This window comes from Acomys russatus, chromosome 23, assembly GCF_903995435.1.
Source record: "Acomys russatus chromosome 23, mAcoRus1.1, whole genome shotgun sequence".
NCBI classification, from domain to species: Eukaryota; Metazoa; Chordata; class Mammalia; order Rodentia; family Muridae; genus Acomys; species Acomys russatus.
Window position 1 is genome coordinate 3114616 of NC_067159.1, and position 16957 is coordinate 3131572.

The 16957-nt window shown below is 42.4% G+C and overlaps 1 protein-coding gene across 1 annotated transcript in view; it reads left to right on the plus strand.

Moving 5' to 3' along the window:
* Positions 1–16957, plus strand: part of Spag17 (sperm associated antigen 17) — a 205773-nt gene that overhangs the window by 163314 nt on the left and 25502 nt on the right. Inside the window, exons 32-40 of the mRNA XM_051165866.1 lie at positions 3869–4057; positions 6049–6194; positions 6303–6433; positions 7732–7859; positions 11276–11458; positions 12355–12468; positions 13002–13047; positions 15211–15310; positions 15473–15520. Of these exons, the coding sequence (XP_051021823.1) occupies positions 3869–4057; positions 6049–6194; positions 6303–6433; positions 7732–7859; positions 11276–11458; positions 12355–12468; positions 13002–13047; positions 15211–15310; positions 15473–15520 (1085 nt within the window). The remainder of the gene's footprint in view (positions 1–3868; positions 4058–6048; positions 6195–6302; positions 6434–7731; positions 7860–11275; positions 11459–12354; positions 12469–13001; positions 13048–15210; positions 15311–15472; positions 15521–16957) is intronic.

The following is a 16957-nucleotide window of genomic DNA, read 5'->3' on the forward strand; positions in this document are numbered from 1 at the left end:
ACTGACAAACGTAAATGCCCTGGCAGTAACAGAACACACTCTTCGGGGACAGTGGGAATTTCTGCAGCGATACCCACTGCTGCTCCCGTCACTCACCTTATCTTAGAACACAGCTCTTGTGCTTTTGTTTACTCACCTTTTCAATCTGTTTTAGGATTGCATGGTCCTGTGTATTGTGTGAAATTAGTAGCTGTGAGTCAATGCTCAACTAAGCAGCTCCCTGCCCTGGGCACTGGGAGGGCAGGACCCACCCCAACCACCTGACTTCCTCCTACCTGCTTCCCCTTATTTCCTGCCACTTCCTGTCTCCTTCTTGACTGCAGTCCACCCCTACCGCCCGGAAGGACAACGTGCCCAGATGAAGCAAAGCTTTGTCCTTCAAAAGTGGAGGAAGAACATGGCAACACACCACTCCGAAATCTCCCTGACCTTCCTATCAAACACAATACTCTGGTATCAGCTAATGGTCTCTTTAGTCTTCAAAGGATTCCCTCCCACGCCCCCCCCCCCTTTTTTCCTGTTAAAGAAGGGACATGAACTAAAATAGTACACACCATGTTACAAGAGACTTAGAGCCAAAAGCCCGAGCGTGGTGGACACATGGCCGTCCCTGCGACAGTGGCTGTCCTTCTCATCCCCTGTTTGTTACACTCTCTCTCCATCCGGTGTAGATTGCTAAGGGTCAAAGTAAGTGCCACAAGTGAGAAAGGAAAGAAAACTTAAGTGTGAGCGTTCACTAGCAATAACACCAGTGGTGATTTGAATTTTAAGAAATGCCCCCCCCCCACAGGCCCACAGGGAGTGGTACTATGAGGAGGTGTGGCCTTGTTGAAGTAGGTATGTCACTGGGGTAGGCTTTGCGGTCTCAGATGCTCAAGCCACGCCCAGGGTGGCAGTTCACTTCCTGCTGCCTCTGAATCTAGCTGTAGAACTCTCTCAGCTCCTTCTCCAGCACCATGTCTGCCTATTTGTCACCATGTTTTCCACCATGACAATAATGGACTTAATTCCTAAACTGTCAGCCAGCTCCCATTAAATGTTTTCCTTTATAAGAGTTGCTGTGGTCATGGTGTCTCTTCTCAGTAATAAAACTCTAAGAGAACACTCAAAGCATAGCATCAGCAATAAAATAAATAAATAAAAACAAACTTAATTGACTTCATTTTTTCTGGTTAAAATCCCCATATGGTAGTCACAGCTAGAGTCTAGGTCGCTTGAAATACACTATATTGTAGGCTTTCATAAGATGATCAGTGAATGCTGAAGACCAGCTTCCACAGGTTAGGGACTTAGGGGGATGTGTGGAGTCAGTAACTGATCACTCATCAGATTCTTCTCTGAGGAAGAAAATTTAATTCTTTGACAACAGCAAAAAACCCTCTGGGGCTTCCACAAAAAAAGGAGAAAAATCATACACACACACACACACACACACACACACACACACATATACACAGTGGATAAGGCAAGGCTCTAACAACTTTTTCAAGCACTATAAAATTTATTAATGTGGTTACATTCTATTTTTCTTTAAGTGAATGACTACAATAAATATATGTAAAAAAAGCACAGCATGTTTATCCAATACACTTACAGGATTAAACGATTTATATATTACAGGTTAAAAAAACAACAAATTATTCCTAATAACCCATATACATTCCTATGTAAGCAACTTATTATAGATTAACAAAGTCTAAGCGAACAAGGCATTTTTCTCAACCAGTTTCTCTTACTGGCAGGCTGTAATTTCTGGTTACAAAGAAAGGGCCAATCATCTTATTATCTATCTTAAAAATTAATCTTATAAAAAACCTTAAGAGAGTCATAAATCTAAATTTTTATATAAAAAGACAATGAGTCAATTTTACTTTAAATTCTTAGGTGCACACCTATCATTAACATTTTCTGTTCAATCATATCAGAAACTCAAGGTCAAAAATGGGTACTAGAAATTAATCACCCACCTTGATCACCAGCCCAGCGTTAGCAAGAAAGGCACATCTGTTAGTACTAGTTGGGCTGCTTGTTCCCTGACTTCAAAAAATCCTTTGGTAAATAATCAAGGGTGTGCCTTTCTGAACTCTAAATTGTTCCCCAAGATTTTCTACATCAAAGACACTAAGAAAACATCTTAACGTAACTATACTAACAATCTACATCACTAAGTTCTTTCTGAGGGTGATGGTTGAGTCATTAATCTACTTCAACGCAATACTTGAATATTCTAAATGCCAATGACACTGCCCAGTGACGGCTGGAAACCACCTTAGAGTTTTCATACAACCCACAGATTAGAAGGGACATGATGACTGTGAGGACAGCAAGTAGAGCAGAAACTCCATAACAGCACGCAGTCCTCAGGACATGTGGTCCCTGGGGCTCTGCCTCTCTGAGGCACACCCATCATGGTTGTGCTAACCCATGGGCTAAATTCATGAATCCTAAAGCTCTTTGCTCTTTCTCTTGAACAAGCCTCATGAATTCCTGATAAGGAGACGTGGTGAACACCGTCTCTTTCCAAAGGTCAGGAGTCATGTAGCTGTGTCTCTTGAAGATGGCATCAAAGGTAGTCTTGGCCAAAGGACAATCAGAAGAGTTGGCTGCCTGCCTTTACATAAATTCCCTTCCACCAAGAAGCCATCAGACTCCTAAGAACAGAGAAGCTACTTTGGGCAGGTCTGCCATGCATGAGGAGGATCTTCCAGTTTCTCCCTTAAAAAACATGCCAAGTGAGCACTGAGTCTGTGTGATCCAATGGAGCTGAGGGAGGGCAGATTTTTTTTAAACTTAATATGTTTTTCAAGGACTGTACTTACATTATCTCTACCCTTCCAATTCCCCCTTCCAACTCCTCCTGTGCTCCCCTCCCAAATTCTTTAATTATTATTATAAATACAGTAATTAGATAGATAGATAGATGTATAAATAAGTATAACTCACTGACTCCATTCTGTGTTGCTTGTGTGTATTTAGAGCTAATCACTTAGAAGATAACCTATGGGAATTATCCCCAAAGAAGACTGAACCTCCCTTTTTTTTAGCCATTGTTAAGGCCCTGAAGATCTTCCTGTAGGGGCGGGGCCTTCTGAGACTTCCCCCGTGTGCATTGGCATTGTCAACTGGTATTGTCACTGTGCCAGCAAATGGAATCAGTTGTACTCTATAAACTGCTGCATCTTGAAACTCTTATGCCAGATGAAAGAAGCTACCCAGGGATACTTCCATCTGTATGGAAAATCTAGAATAGAAAAGTTCATAGAGACAATGGAATAGTGGCCACTGAGGATTGGTGACAGGGATGATACAGTGATGGCTAATGAGGCCGCAGTTTCTTTGTGGAGGGAATAATATAAATATTCTAGAATCATGTATAATATCTGCACAAGTTCTTGGCTATACTAAGACATTACCAAATACTACACTTCTAAGGGGGTGAATTTACAAAATATAAATTATAATTCACATAAAGGAATTAGAAGCTACCATATAAACTCTATCAGCTGTGTATGCCAGCCACCAGAAGGATAAAGGTTAACCAAGGCTTCTAAGAAAGTTCGTCCCTTTAAAAGATGTTTCCTTGTTCCAAAACATAATGAGTATCAAACATTTTGCATGTTTTCTTACCTCAGTTAAAATGGAGTAAGTCTTAAATAAGAGTGATATGACAAATACAGAAAACATATGAAGATGGAAAGAAAAAAATGTGAGGCTATAACCAAGAAACTGTTTGTCCCGTGGTAAACAGGCCTTCTGAAACATCACACTCTTTCTTCGGAAATATTTTTGTCCTGAAAACATCTTTCAAAGCCCTCAAATTGTACAAGAAAATTTAATATCTTTTTTTTTTCTTTCTTTCTCCTCTCAGGTCTTACCTCCAAATACTGGCTGCCTTTATATTGATAGAGACTGTTCCGCTACATACTGCCATGAATCGAGCAGTAATATCTACCACCCCTTTCAGAAGCGTGAGCAGCTGAGAGCCAGCAGATACATCATGAAGCACACCTCACAGGTGATCTGTGAGGTCCTGGATCCCGAGGGAAACACCTTTCAGGTAAGGTGCAGGGCCTGTGTGGAGAGAGAGCCTGGACTTCTCTCTGAGTTAGGGTTTTATTGCTGTGAAGAAACACCATGACCACAGTAACTCTTATAAAGAAAAGCCATATAATTTGAGTTGGCTTACAGGTCAGAGGTTCAGGATGTCATTGTCACGGCAGGAAGCATGGCAGCATGCAGGCAGACATAGTGCTGGAGAGGTAGCTGAGAGTTCTGCATCCAGATCTGCAGGCCGCAGGGAGAGAGTGAGACATTGGGCCTGGCTTGAGCTTCTGAATTCTCAAAGCCCACCCCCTACTGACACACTCCCTCCAGTAAGACCACGCCCACTCCAAGGTCACACTTCCTAATCCTTTCGAATAATGCCACACCCTATGAGCCTATGGAGAGCCATTTTCACTCAAATTACTACAGCTTTTCTTTCCTTTGGGAAATGCAGTCCACAGTGTACTAGACAGGTTCTGTGTAGATTTTGACATTTGTACATTAGGCTCATTTTCTTACCCTCTGCCAACCATTTGTGAATATTGTCAATATCTTTTCTTTGATTCTCAACGTATACTTTTACAGGGAAAAACAATCTTACTAATTTTCGAAGGAGAAATTATAAAGCTACTAGACAGATAGAGAGATGCAAGGGAAGAGATAATGCAACCACAAACGATGACTTAGGAATGAAAGCGAGAAGAAACACAAAGCATTCTGCAGCTTTGTGGCACTGTTGTGAGACGTGCCCAGCAGGCTGGCGAGGAAGAGAAAGCTCAGGTGGTGCCATGGTGGTTCCCTCCTGTCTACTTGTCCTTCAGTGGCACAGTGGCCCCTCAGCCTTGTTCGGGAATCGGCAAACTGTGGCCTCCTACTCTATATAGATTAAGACCTAAGATTTTTTTTTTTTAACATTTAAAATACTTTTACAGTCTAAAGACTATTTTGTGACAACAAAGGTACACACAATTCAAATTTCAGTGATGTCATGGCAACCGTTACTCTAACACAGGGATGCCCTTCTTTGCTTGTCGCTGTCTGCTTTTGCTCAGCAATGGACAGGCTGTGCTTTTTGAGGGGGGCGGAAGAGTGTGTGGCCTGCAGCTCCTGAGTTATTTACTTCTGGCCCTTGACCAAAAAGCATTGCCACCCCGCACTCTAAGCATTTATCTTTTCCCCCAATCCTCACCCAGATGTGGAATTTCCTCCCATTGACTAGCGGGTATGGGGTTAGTTTTTAGATCTGGACTCAACCCACAGAATCCCTAATGCTGTCCTGGAATGCAGACCATTCCTGGTCCAGCTCATGTTTTTCTTTGCTAAGTAACTGAGACTCTTCCTAGCATGAGTGTGAACTGATGGATTTCAGTTGACAATGACTAGCAGTGAAACATAAAGCCAAACCCCCAGATTGAAATGTCTGGGGCGTTCCTCGCCAAGCATGTTTCTGATACCCCTCTAGGGCCACACCCCCTACAGTGGCAGCCTGTGCCATGCTCCTTTCTGAAGAGATGCCTGCCAGATACAGACAGCACCAGTAACTGGAAGACTGCCTCTCTTGAGGATCCTAACTCTGTTTCCCCATATGCTCCACCAGGGAGCCACGGTTTTACACTTGAACCTCAGCTTTCACTATGCAAATGTCCTTTCAGCATTTCAAGACAGCAATTGCATGAGTGTTTCTTTCCTTCGTGTTTAGTTTCTCCATCCCTCAAACTAATTCCTCATAGGTAAAGGATCTTAAGTCCCCTCGCAACCCTGGTCACTTTCTTCTGAATGTGTTGCCACTTAACAGTCTATGTGTGGTTTTTGAGTGCAGCTGCACTGCTAGAGTCGTTCTACTTTTATTAACTTAAGTCATAGATGATATCACTACCTTGTAATCATATATGCTTGATTTTCTGATAATCCAAAAGAGGATGTGGTTGCTCACGCTGGATCAGTGGTGATGTAGGCACTTTGGCATTTTTTCCCCCTTCAGTTGCTCATATGCCTTGTTCTTAGGTCATGGCTGATGGCTCTGTATCAACAATGTTACCTAAAAAGAAATTGGAAGATGACTTCAATGTAGAGACCGAGGGATATGAAAGCTTGTCCTCCCTTCATCTTGAAAAGAATCACATGCAAATCTATGGTGAACATGTCCCCAGGTAAGATGACACTAACAATGCTAGGGTTTCTACTCTCCATCCATTGCAAGTTCAAGAAGCATCTTTACCGGGTCTCTCCAATGTTCAGATTTTTACTTCTTCAAACAGATTTTTTGTCATCTATGCCGACGGATCAGGGGTAGAGCTTCTCCGAGACAGTGACATAGAGGAATACTTATCCTTGGCTTATGGAGAGTCGACGACTGTTGTGCTCCAGGAACCAGTACAGGAACAGCCAGGTAGAGATTCCATGCTGACTGCAGCTCCCGGTGTCCTTCAGTGACTCGTGCTTTTGCTCCTCAGTCCCCTTTGCTCATTTCACTACTCCAAGTACCAGCTGAACATGTTCACCTTATTTACATAGCTCCTAAAACTGATGTTAATTAGCCACAAATTAATGTTAATTAGCCACACAAATAACCATGTAATTACAAATGTGTATAAAGTCTATGAAGAATACAAATATTTTTCAAGGGGAGCTTCGAACAGAATAACCTGGTGTTGGCTAGGAAATTTCTCTGAAGATGCTTGAGACCTAAGAGATAGTGTATTCGTGTGTGTTGTGTGTGTGTGTGTGTGTGTGTGCGCGCGCGCACGTGCGCGCATGTGTTGTTGTTGTTGTTGTTTTGTTGTTGTTGTTTTAAAAGCAAAATCCTAATGTTTGATTTTAGCAATAATGACTCAAGAGCTAGACGCTGTGCTGAAAGCCAAGAAGCTCCTCCTCCACACTGTTTTAAATACCCTTCTCTTGAAGTCCTTCCTTCCGGTTTAATCCCAGTCATCTGGCTGCTTGCCCTGCCCCTTGACCTAGGGCTAACTTCATTAAATCCTGTTTACAAAAAGCTCTTGGATTAAAGGCGTGTGCTAGAGCTGAACCACTCCACAACTAGAAACAGGTTTTTACGGTTCACACTCTTGGAGTTCACAATGGGATCCAGTATCCTGCAACATGTTTGTGTAGGGATGTGATGACTTCTTGGAGAAGAAGTCACCAAGAATCACAGACATAGCTAAAGCATGCATGAAAGAGGCAGTCCGAGTTGAGGCTGCGGTGAACAGGAAGATCCTGCTTTGCTCTTTGAGAAACAGGAAGTCAAAGAAGCTTTAATCATGCATGAACCTAACCTGGCTGTCAGGATTGGTTTACTCCAGTGCACAGCCTGTTAGAAAAGATGGCTCCAGTCCACAGTGTGATGCCTCTGAGGCACGTGATTGAATGTTGCGTCTGTGGAGAAGGCAGGAGTAGAAGGAGTCAAAGCAGTTTGTTGGTATAACTGACAGGACCCAAGTATGATTGTTGAGGGACAGATTGTTGAGGCAACAGTGAATGCTTTTGGTTGGTTAAAATCTGGGTTTTCAGATGTTGATCAACTCACGGTCTCAGAGAGTAACATCCTAAAGCACAGCCATTGGACCTGACTAAGGTTATTGTATAAAAGGCAGTTCAGAAGTATTTGTTGAACTTGGTTAACACCTGTTGAACTTATCAGGATCACTTTGGTAGAGAAATGACCTCTGGTAACTCTCTTTAACCCAGGGGCCCTGAGCATCACGGTCCTTCGCCCTTTCCATGAAGAATCGCCATGGCTAATGAAGAAGGAGTTAGACACCATCGTCCCTCCGAACCTCCAGTCAAGGTCCTGGGAGAGCTTTCCTTCAGTCGAGGTATCCATTACCTACTGTAGAGCCACTTTGTTTGCATATCCACTCGGGAGCATGTCTTCTTGCATAGTTTTAAGTTTTATATATGTTCATCCTTCTGTAAGGTAATGAATAAGCTCAGCAAGGGTTATATTTGGAGATTTTAAGCATTTGTAGATGCAGCAGTAAACTTTTAGAGAACCATGCTTGGATAGCTGTTTGCAGTTTCACCTTGTATTCTGCATTGCAAACCTGAACATATTCCTGTATTATTAAATTATCTCTCTTGAATAGCCTGTTACATTTCACCTATCATGGCCTTCCTGATATTAAACCACTTTCCTTGTCATTTCTTGCCTGTTCATTTTGAAACAAAACTTTGTTTTTTTCTTTTCTTCATGTGTTAAAAAGGTACAAATTGAGCAGAGAGAGAGAGAGATGAGGGAAGGTGGGAGGGAAGGAGAGAGGGAAGGAGAGAGGCAGGAGAGAGAGAGGATAGAGTTTGGCATTAATTTTGCAACTGCAGTGTTAGCAGCTAAATACTGTAGCCATGACTGTGCCAGATTAGCAAAATTCCACCCTAAAGTCTTAAAAGAATGAAATAATATTTTGCTGAAGCATCACTAAACCCTGTGTCTTGTAAGATTGCCATTTTGTTCCACAACCACTATATGCAACATGTCCAACACATCATATGGTTCTCAGTTATGAAGTCCGTGAAGACCCCCACAGATGTGATCATGGGGCATACTGTTATTGAGGAGGGCAATGTCTTTGAGTTTTTACTTTCATTAGCCTACACTCAGCTATAGCAAGGGCAGAAATGAGGATCACTCAAGAAAACAAAGACCATCTTCTCCTCGCTTACAATTTGGTGACCCTAATCAAATTGATGAGATAAAATTGGCCACAATTTCTTGTCCTGAATCTTTGAACAGGTTACACTGGACCACAATATTCTTCTCTGAAAGCTGAAAATGTTAAAAGGCTGAAGGTCCTAAGGGATAATAAGATAAATATACCCCACTCTGCATTAATGAAGGTTATTTTCTTTATGTAAACTTGTATGCTACAACTGAAAGTCACTGGGTGGTGGTCAGTGGCCACTCTTTTCAAAGCAAAGCACCAAGGCAGCAAAGCACACTGGTCTTGAATGTCAGTTGCTAAGGTGATAGAGATTTGAACTCACTCATAGGCAGGCATTCCTTCCCAAGAAACCCCTAAAGGATTTTGGAGCTGGGTCTCATCTGCAGTGATCCCAGACAGAATGACTTTACCCTTAGAATCTTCCTAAATAAATTCACAGAGAACCAGGAAGGTAAAGACTGCTATCTCTAAATGTTATAGGTGATCTGAACATGCTAAACAAAGCATCACTTGTGTGACATGAGTTAGACTGTTGCAGAGTTACCAAGAGCAGAATCACACAGCCCTCCTGAAAACAATACCCAGGCCCATGAGAATGAGGGACACTGCTGTGTCCCTCACAGGCGGTACTGTGACAGCTTCAGCTTCTGTTGAAAGGACTGACTCTCCGCTTGGTTCTTCACATGGTCACTGAGTAACTAAAAAACTAGATAGTTTGGCATCTCTCCCTCCATTTTGTATCTGTCTCCTTTTTTCTTAAAGTTTGGATAATGTTGCTACTTAACTCTTCACATAGATATGGTCATCATTTGAAGATCTTTCATGTAAAACTAGCAGTCCTCTCCTTCAATGAATAAGATATGTCTGAGATTTTCAGAGTCTCTATAAGGAAAAGATTATGTCACCAGGTTTTATAACCTCCTTGTCCTAGTTAGCTTTAATTATCAAGTGGACACAGTCTACAGTCATTTGAGAGGAAGGCATGGATTGTGGTACAACCTAGATCAGATTAGCCTGTTGGCACATCGGGGGACTATCTTGATTATTAATAGATACAGGCAGTCTCAGCCCCCTGTGGGCACCACCAACCTAGGCAGGTGGTCCTAGACTGTATAAGAAACCTGGTACCACGCTCTGGTGAGTGAGGCATAAGGTGAATCATCAAGCACCGTTCCTCAGATTCCTGCCTTGAGTTCCCGCACTGACTTCCCTCAATGATAAACTATAACCTGAAAGTATAAGCCCAATAAACTCTTCCCTCCCCAAGTTGCTTTTGATTGGAATAAAGTTTTCTCTTTAACCAAACTTAGGTTTGGGTTCTTTCTAAGTTCTGACTATGTAGGCCTGACTGGCCTTGAACTTGCAGAGATGCCTCTGCCTCTGCTGTTGGCTCTATTTCTTAACAATTAAACTTTATTATACAACCCAGCTAGCTTACACAAGAGGGAAAAAAGGTTAAAGGGAAAAAAAGAGTGAACCTTCCAGTATTCATTCCATGAGACAGGTCCCTAGGTGTCTCTGGTCTGCGTGCTGGTCCGGCCTGTTCCCTGATCCTTTTTCTGATCCACGTGCGCTCAAGCCCGGTCTGAACCTGCTACTCTCTCTGTCCTCTCTGCCTGCCTGTCTGTCATGTGCAAGGGGCAGTCTCCCTCTCCCATTGAGTGTTAGTTAGAAGCACAATAGTCCAGGTGGAGTCCCCAGGTCCGCTTCCTGAATTCCAGGCCCAGGATGGCTCCACCCAGTCTATCTCAAGGTTAATCTCAGGGAGTATCCGTAGTGTGTCCAAGGGCAAAGCCCGCCAAGACTGCTTTCACCTGTGACAAAGCTTACAATCCTTCCCACACTCTGCCTCTGCCTCTGAGGTGATGGTATTAAAGGTGTGTGCCACCACAGCAGGTGGTTTGATTGGTTCACCCCAGCAGCAGCACCTCTAGAAGTCTAGGGGCTCCATCCTAAACCCAAAAGAACAAACGCTGACTTTCTGACTAATTCTTTGTTCTTTGCCATTGCCTCCTATAGGCATCTTGGATTCCAGGGATAACTCAGAGCATGTACATCTTAAGTATGATGAGGGAAAACTACGCATCCTCCACCACCCCTCGTCCCACCCCCACCCCATGCCCTCCTCTGGCAGCAGCAACCTTCTAATTATCTAGAAAGCTCTGATCCTGAGATGTCGATCAACCAAACCATACTTGGGTCAAGGCTGCCTAAGGATGCACGCATGTGCATTGCTCTCCTTCTTTTGTTCCTCCCTCATACCATCCAAAAGCTCCTGTCAGCTCCTTGAAAATGAGGCACCGGATGCTAGTCTCCATGGTTCCCTGTGTAGCCACAATGAGTGATGAATGTCTTTTCTGATTGGCCATTACTTTTGCCATTTGGGTTGGGGCAGCGGGTGACCAAGCCTGGTCTCTTCCAATCCCTCAAAGTCAGGGGTCTCTACAGGCTTAGGAACCCTATAATTTCCCCCCGATCTAGTATGCACATGAGTACTCATTTTTAAAAAAAAAAAAATCCATTGCTGTGCTATTTGACTCCTTGGTGAATCTTTCACTCTGTTTTGTTGGCAGAAAAAGACCCCGGGACCTCCATTCGGCACTCAGATTTGGAAAGGCCTCTATATCGGGTCTAAGCAGCTGACAAACATCCCAGCCCCTATTCTCAAGGGCCCCAGTGTGCTGCAGATGCGCCAGTTCATCCAACATGCGGTCATAAAGAAGGAGGTGAAGCTGAAACTACAGATCTCCCTTAAGGTAACAGGAACCGGTGACATGACAGGTGTCCCCTAAAGGGATTGGGAACAAGGCAAATCATCCCTGTCCCTTTCTGATGAGCCTGAAATCATCTAGCTTTTACCAATAATTAAAATAGCACTTGAATGTCAGGCACCCAGCACAGAAGGTTGAAAGGGAGAGGGCTAATGATTCGCGTGTTAAGTTACAGGACTCATTAAGAGGCTATCGTTTTTAAACGACTAACCTTTTATGTACAATTTCTCCTTATGTTCTAGCCTTCTTCCTTACAGCTATGGAAAGCTAGCGCTCTCTGTAGAAAGGGTAGAACCACACATTAAACTGATACTTGTTCATGCATGCGAACAGTTGCTACTTTGAAAATGGTCTAAGACTTTATAAATAATCACATCCACAGCATCTTTCTAAACTCCCTTGGAGCATGGGCATTATATACTTTCTATGGTTACATGCCCAGAACCCAGCATTGAGAAGAAGTTCAGTGTTGATGGATATTGATCAAACATGGGGAAGGAATATATTTCATCTAGAAGCAAAGGCATGTCCATACACAGACCCATACAGACTGTACTGAGAGACCTAGGAATCATCTACCCCAGTTGACTCATTTTAGGAGAAGGATGCTGAAGCACAGTGTTAGAGGCAGGGCCTGCCAAGGTCCCTGTGCAGTTCTCTCCTGTGCCTTGGAAGCTTCCCTTGTAAGCAGATCGGGACTCTACTCATTATTGTTAACCTACTGAGAAAAGGCTTTCCCACTGTTGGACCAGTCAGCTGTCTGCTGAGAGGTGTGAACTTATCTCCTTATTCCTTTGTAATGTTCCCAGTTGACATGGGCTGTGTCAGCATCTTTGTCTGGTTCTCCATTCTTACCTGTTCGCTTGATCCTCCTGGCCTAGGATTACATAAACCACATTCTTAAGAAAGAAGACGAGCTACAGGAAATGACAGTCAAGGATTCCAGAACAGAGGAGGAAAGGGGCAACGCTGCAGATCTCCTCAAGCTGGTGATGGTGAGGGAATGTCTGACACACCAGTGCCACTTACTGTCCCACTGCCAGGGCCGTCCATGCACGCTGTATATGGAAATGCCACGGGAGGTTCCTGCCAAGGCTTTGAAGCATTCACTTCATCCTCAAAATTGGATTATTGATTTACTGAATTTTCTAAATATGTTTTCCTTTGCTGGCAGATAATTCTGAAGATCCTCAAATGAAAGATGCATATGTATATATGTAATTTTACTTTAAGTATGTATTACTTTTGATTTAAGAAATTAATGTTTATTGAAATATTCAGTCACTTAATGAATTTGAAAGAAAAAAAAAGTAATTTCCCTAACATCAAGTGATTTCCATTCTTAAAAAGTCTTTACATAAAGCAATGACAAAACAGTTAAATAAATTGTGTATTGTTGGTTTAAAAACCAAATTCACTTCATATTTTTTCCAAAATGAGTTAGATTGAGTACAAAGAGAATGCTTCTAAACAAAATATTTCTACATGTAATATAGCTCACATCAAGTAATTCTAATCTTTATTTCAGTCTTTTCCTAAAATGGAGGAAACTACGAAAAGTCATGTTACTAAAGGTAACTGGAATTTAGTATTTTCTGCAGTATATCTAAGGTTTCAGAAGTGCTTAATACCTGTACTTGTTTGTCATTCTCTATACCACACTAAACCTCCATATAATCACCTCTGTTCCTACCCTGACCATAGCTCCTGGCTACGGTTTATATTTTCTTTCTGCCCTGAAAACAGTGATTCCACCACTTTAACTTTCCTTTGTTAAATTAAAACATTGATATTTTCACTTCTTGTTGGCCTCAACTCCATACAAAATAACTAGGAGATAGCAAGGAGCCTACTGACCAATACCCCATGTACATGCATGGCTTCCAAACAACTGCACACACATTGTGCATACCTTGAACTCTTCTACACAAACAGCTACTCTCCTAGAAGCTCCTTCCTGGCCTCATCAAGGTTGGCTACATCAGAGCAGCACCACAAGGAGTTTGGCTGGGGTTTTGTGTCCAGCTCTATGGCTGGGGCCCTAGGTTGCCTGCTGTGGGCGTCACTAAACCCTCAGACGTGTCTAATGCATCTTCCATGGTACTGACTTTCATTCTTGTTTTGCTGTTACTGTTTTTGTTGTTGTTTATCCATATTTTTCTCTTAATGAGATTTCATATAACAACTGACTGAAGGTGATGGGCAGCTCCCCCTTCAGATGGCCATTATGAAAGAGGCCACCACAGTGTCCAGTACTCCTCTGTTGTCACTGTTTTACAAGGTAGCCCCTGCAATAGAGTTGCCAGTGAACATACATACAAAAGGCCTTATTAAAACTGGATCTTGGATTAATAACAAATGATCTGTATTAGTAACTGTATTCCAAATATAGCATGCTGCATACTTACCCTTTAGAAAATGTATTTATTTAACTAAAATGCAAATTTTATTTACCCTACATGTGATCTTACAAACTTATCCTGGGTCATTTGGGCTTGTAACTTTTGACCCAAGAAAACAGCATGCATGATGGAGGAAAACCTACACGTCACCGAACAGTAATTGTTAAACAAACTGTAATTCTCAAATTGGTACAGGAGGAAAACAGCATACTTAAAACTGTCCCTGATGATCAGCAGTGGTGACACGAAGTCAGTGTCCCCACTCTGTTTCCTAGAATGTTATTTTACTTCTCTTCTCTTCTCTTCTCTTTCTTTCTTTCTTTCTTTCTTTCCTTCTTTCTTTGTGTGTGTGTGTGTGTGTTTGTTTGTTTGTTTGTTTGTTTGTTTGAGATAGGGTTTCTCTGTGTGAACCTGGCTGTCCTGGACTCACTTTGGAGAACCAGGCTGGCTTCAAACTCACAGAGATCCACCTGCCTCTGCCTCCCAAGTGCTAAGATTACAGGCGTGTGACACCATGACCAGTTTTCCCAAGATGTGGGTCCTTCAAGAGCAAGAATTTTGCAATAAAGCAAGTTTTAATAATATTTTGTGGTACATTCCTTTAATCTCAGCACTTGGGAGGCAGAGGCAGGCAGATTGTTGTTTGTTTTAGGCCAGCCTGGTCTACAAAGTTAGTCTAGGACAGCTAGGGCTGTTACACAGAGAAACCCTGTCTTGAAAACCTGAGGATGAAGATGATGATATTAATATTTTTTAAATTGTCTTTCTTTCTTAAAGGCTTACAAAATACATTTATTAAAGGGTTCAGAAGAGTCTCACAAGAAGAAGGCTTGCTTACCCTTGTCTAAATCAGTGTTTTCTACATTTTCTCATCTTGAGCAGGCATCCTATTCTTTCTCTAATGAAGTGACATCTCCCTGTGATCACGTCCTGTAGACAAACTCTAAGCAGTACCACCCAAATTTTAAACATGTATGATATTCAGGTCTTTGGAATTTGGTAGCAGGTACATGTTTAGAAAAACAACTTCAGTATGTGGACTAACCTGCTTAAATATGAGGGAGTTTGGTTCCTTGGCACACAGCTTCCCTGGCAGCATAGGGCAAACACGCTGTAATACACTTTGGTTTGGATCATAAAGGTGATGTTCACTAACAGACAAGTCAGGGAAAGTAGTCTGGTCACTTCGTGTTTGTTACAGCTTGGGTGCCTAAATCCTCTACAACAATCGATAAATTAAATGTAGGCTCTTGAAGAGATTGCAGATGAGTAATTATACAAGAAAAAAATGTTATCAAGAACTAAATACTAACACCAACTGTGTTGCTTTTCAAGTTGCAGCCCACCTAACGGATTTATTTAAGCAATCCATGGCTTCTGCTCCAAAATGTTCACCGGAAACATTCACTAAAGATTTCTTTGAAAAACAATGGAGGTAAGTGATGCTGGGCGCATGCTCTGGTTAGTGCCAGCACACAGTAGGGAACGGAGAGGTACGGCAGTCGCTGCGGCCTCCCTTCCGGTGTACACTGACGGTGTTGCTCTGTCCTTTGAGAGCACTGCCTCTTTTCACTGAGTTTTTCTTCTTTTCACATAGGAAAACGTCACCAGGAAAGAACTGGAAAGAAAAACTTGAGCAACAGAGGTAATTCTGCCCCGTTGTAGACACACTAAGCCCATGAAAAGGCCAGAGTTGTGCGATCTCTGAGTACAGTAGGCTACAAGGTCCTACAGGCTCCAGTTGCTGCCTGACTCTTCAGCAAGCCAGGGTGGCTCGCTAGGCAGGCTGTTAGGCTGTTAGCTAGATCCTTCCTTCCCTTCTCCAGCAGTGGAACACTCTGGGTGCTCTCTCTGCTTCTGGCAATTCTAATCTACTCATAAACATTTTGGGACTTAGTCACAAACACTCAGGATGCGTGTCGTTTACTTCAGGAATGTTTCCTGAACATCATAATATTTATTTTCCCTCCAGTCTGAGCTTGAGATTTCAGCTTCAGCTTTTTATTTACAACAAAAGCCAAATATGTTTATGCATCTGTGATGAGGTGGTCATTTGTACACATGAGCTGCCCCTTAAAAATAAAAGTAAAAATAAAGAAAAAAAGAAACATTACCTTCATTAAGGTATCAGGGTTACATTTTGGAATGCATTGGGAAGTGGGATGATACAACTTATTTCCCATTTACAATGTCAAGCTGTAGAATGTGTGCTGTAAGTAGTGGAAGAAACCCTTTTTGTCCCTATACCTCTTAGTCCCTAGATCAGATACCTACAACAAAAGACAGTCTAGTTAGAGAAAATAATATGAATTCATTTAAGTTTTATGTGAGACAGGAGATGTCACAAAGAATGAAGATTTAAAAAAAAAAAAAAAAAAAACAAGAACTGGGCCTGAATAACTATATATTCCATTCGGTTAACAGAGGGCCATGAACAAATATGACAGGGTGAAGAGTATTGCCTAATAGCAATAAGCTGGGAGAAATCAGGGAGGCCTTGGTGTTCAGACACTTGGGCATCCCTTCATCTTCCAGCTAGAGAAGCTCCTTTCCTCTTCCTACAGGGAGGGTACCACTCCCACAGGGCACACAGGGGTCTGGGGAGCTGCTTCAGGGAAAGGCTAGAAAATCCCTTCCTAAAGAGACTTGTCAGTGGGAAAGGAGACTGGGAGTTCAGGAGACAGTGGGAGATGGAGACTTGCTTTTTATTTTTTCTTTAATGGACTCTTCAATTTTGTTACCAATCTCAAAACTGCCACAGCTGTAAGATGATGGGCATGGCTAATAAAAACAATAATATCATTATGATCCAAAAATGACAAGAATTGGTATGATGATATAGTTTTTTTAAGTTCTTTGGCAACTTCATACATGTCTCCAGTGTATTCTGTCGTGCATCCATCTTATCTTTCCCCTACTCCTCCTCGCCTCCCTCCCCACTCCCTGTTCCATCTCAGATTCATGACTTTAGTTTGTCATGTGACTCATCCCACCTATGTGGTTCCTTGATTGGAACTACGCATTGGAGCCCGATGGTCCTGAGAAGGTACACAAGTGTACAGTGTCTGCCCTGTCCCCAAGT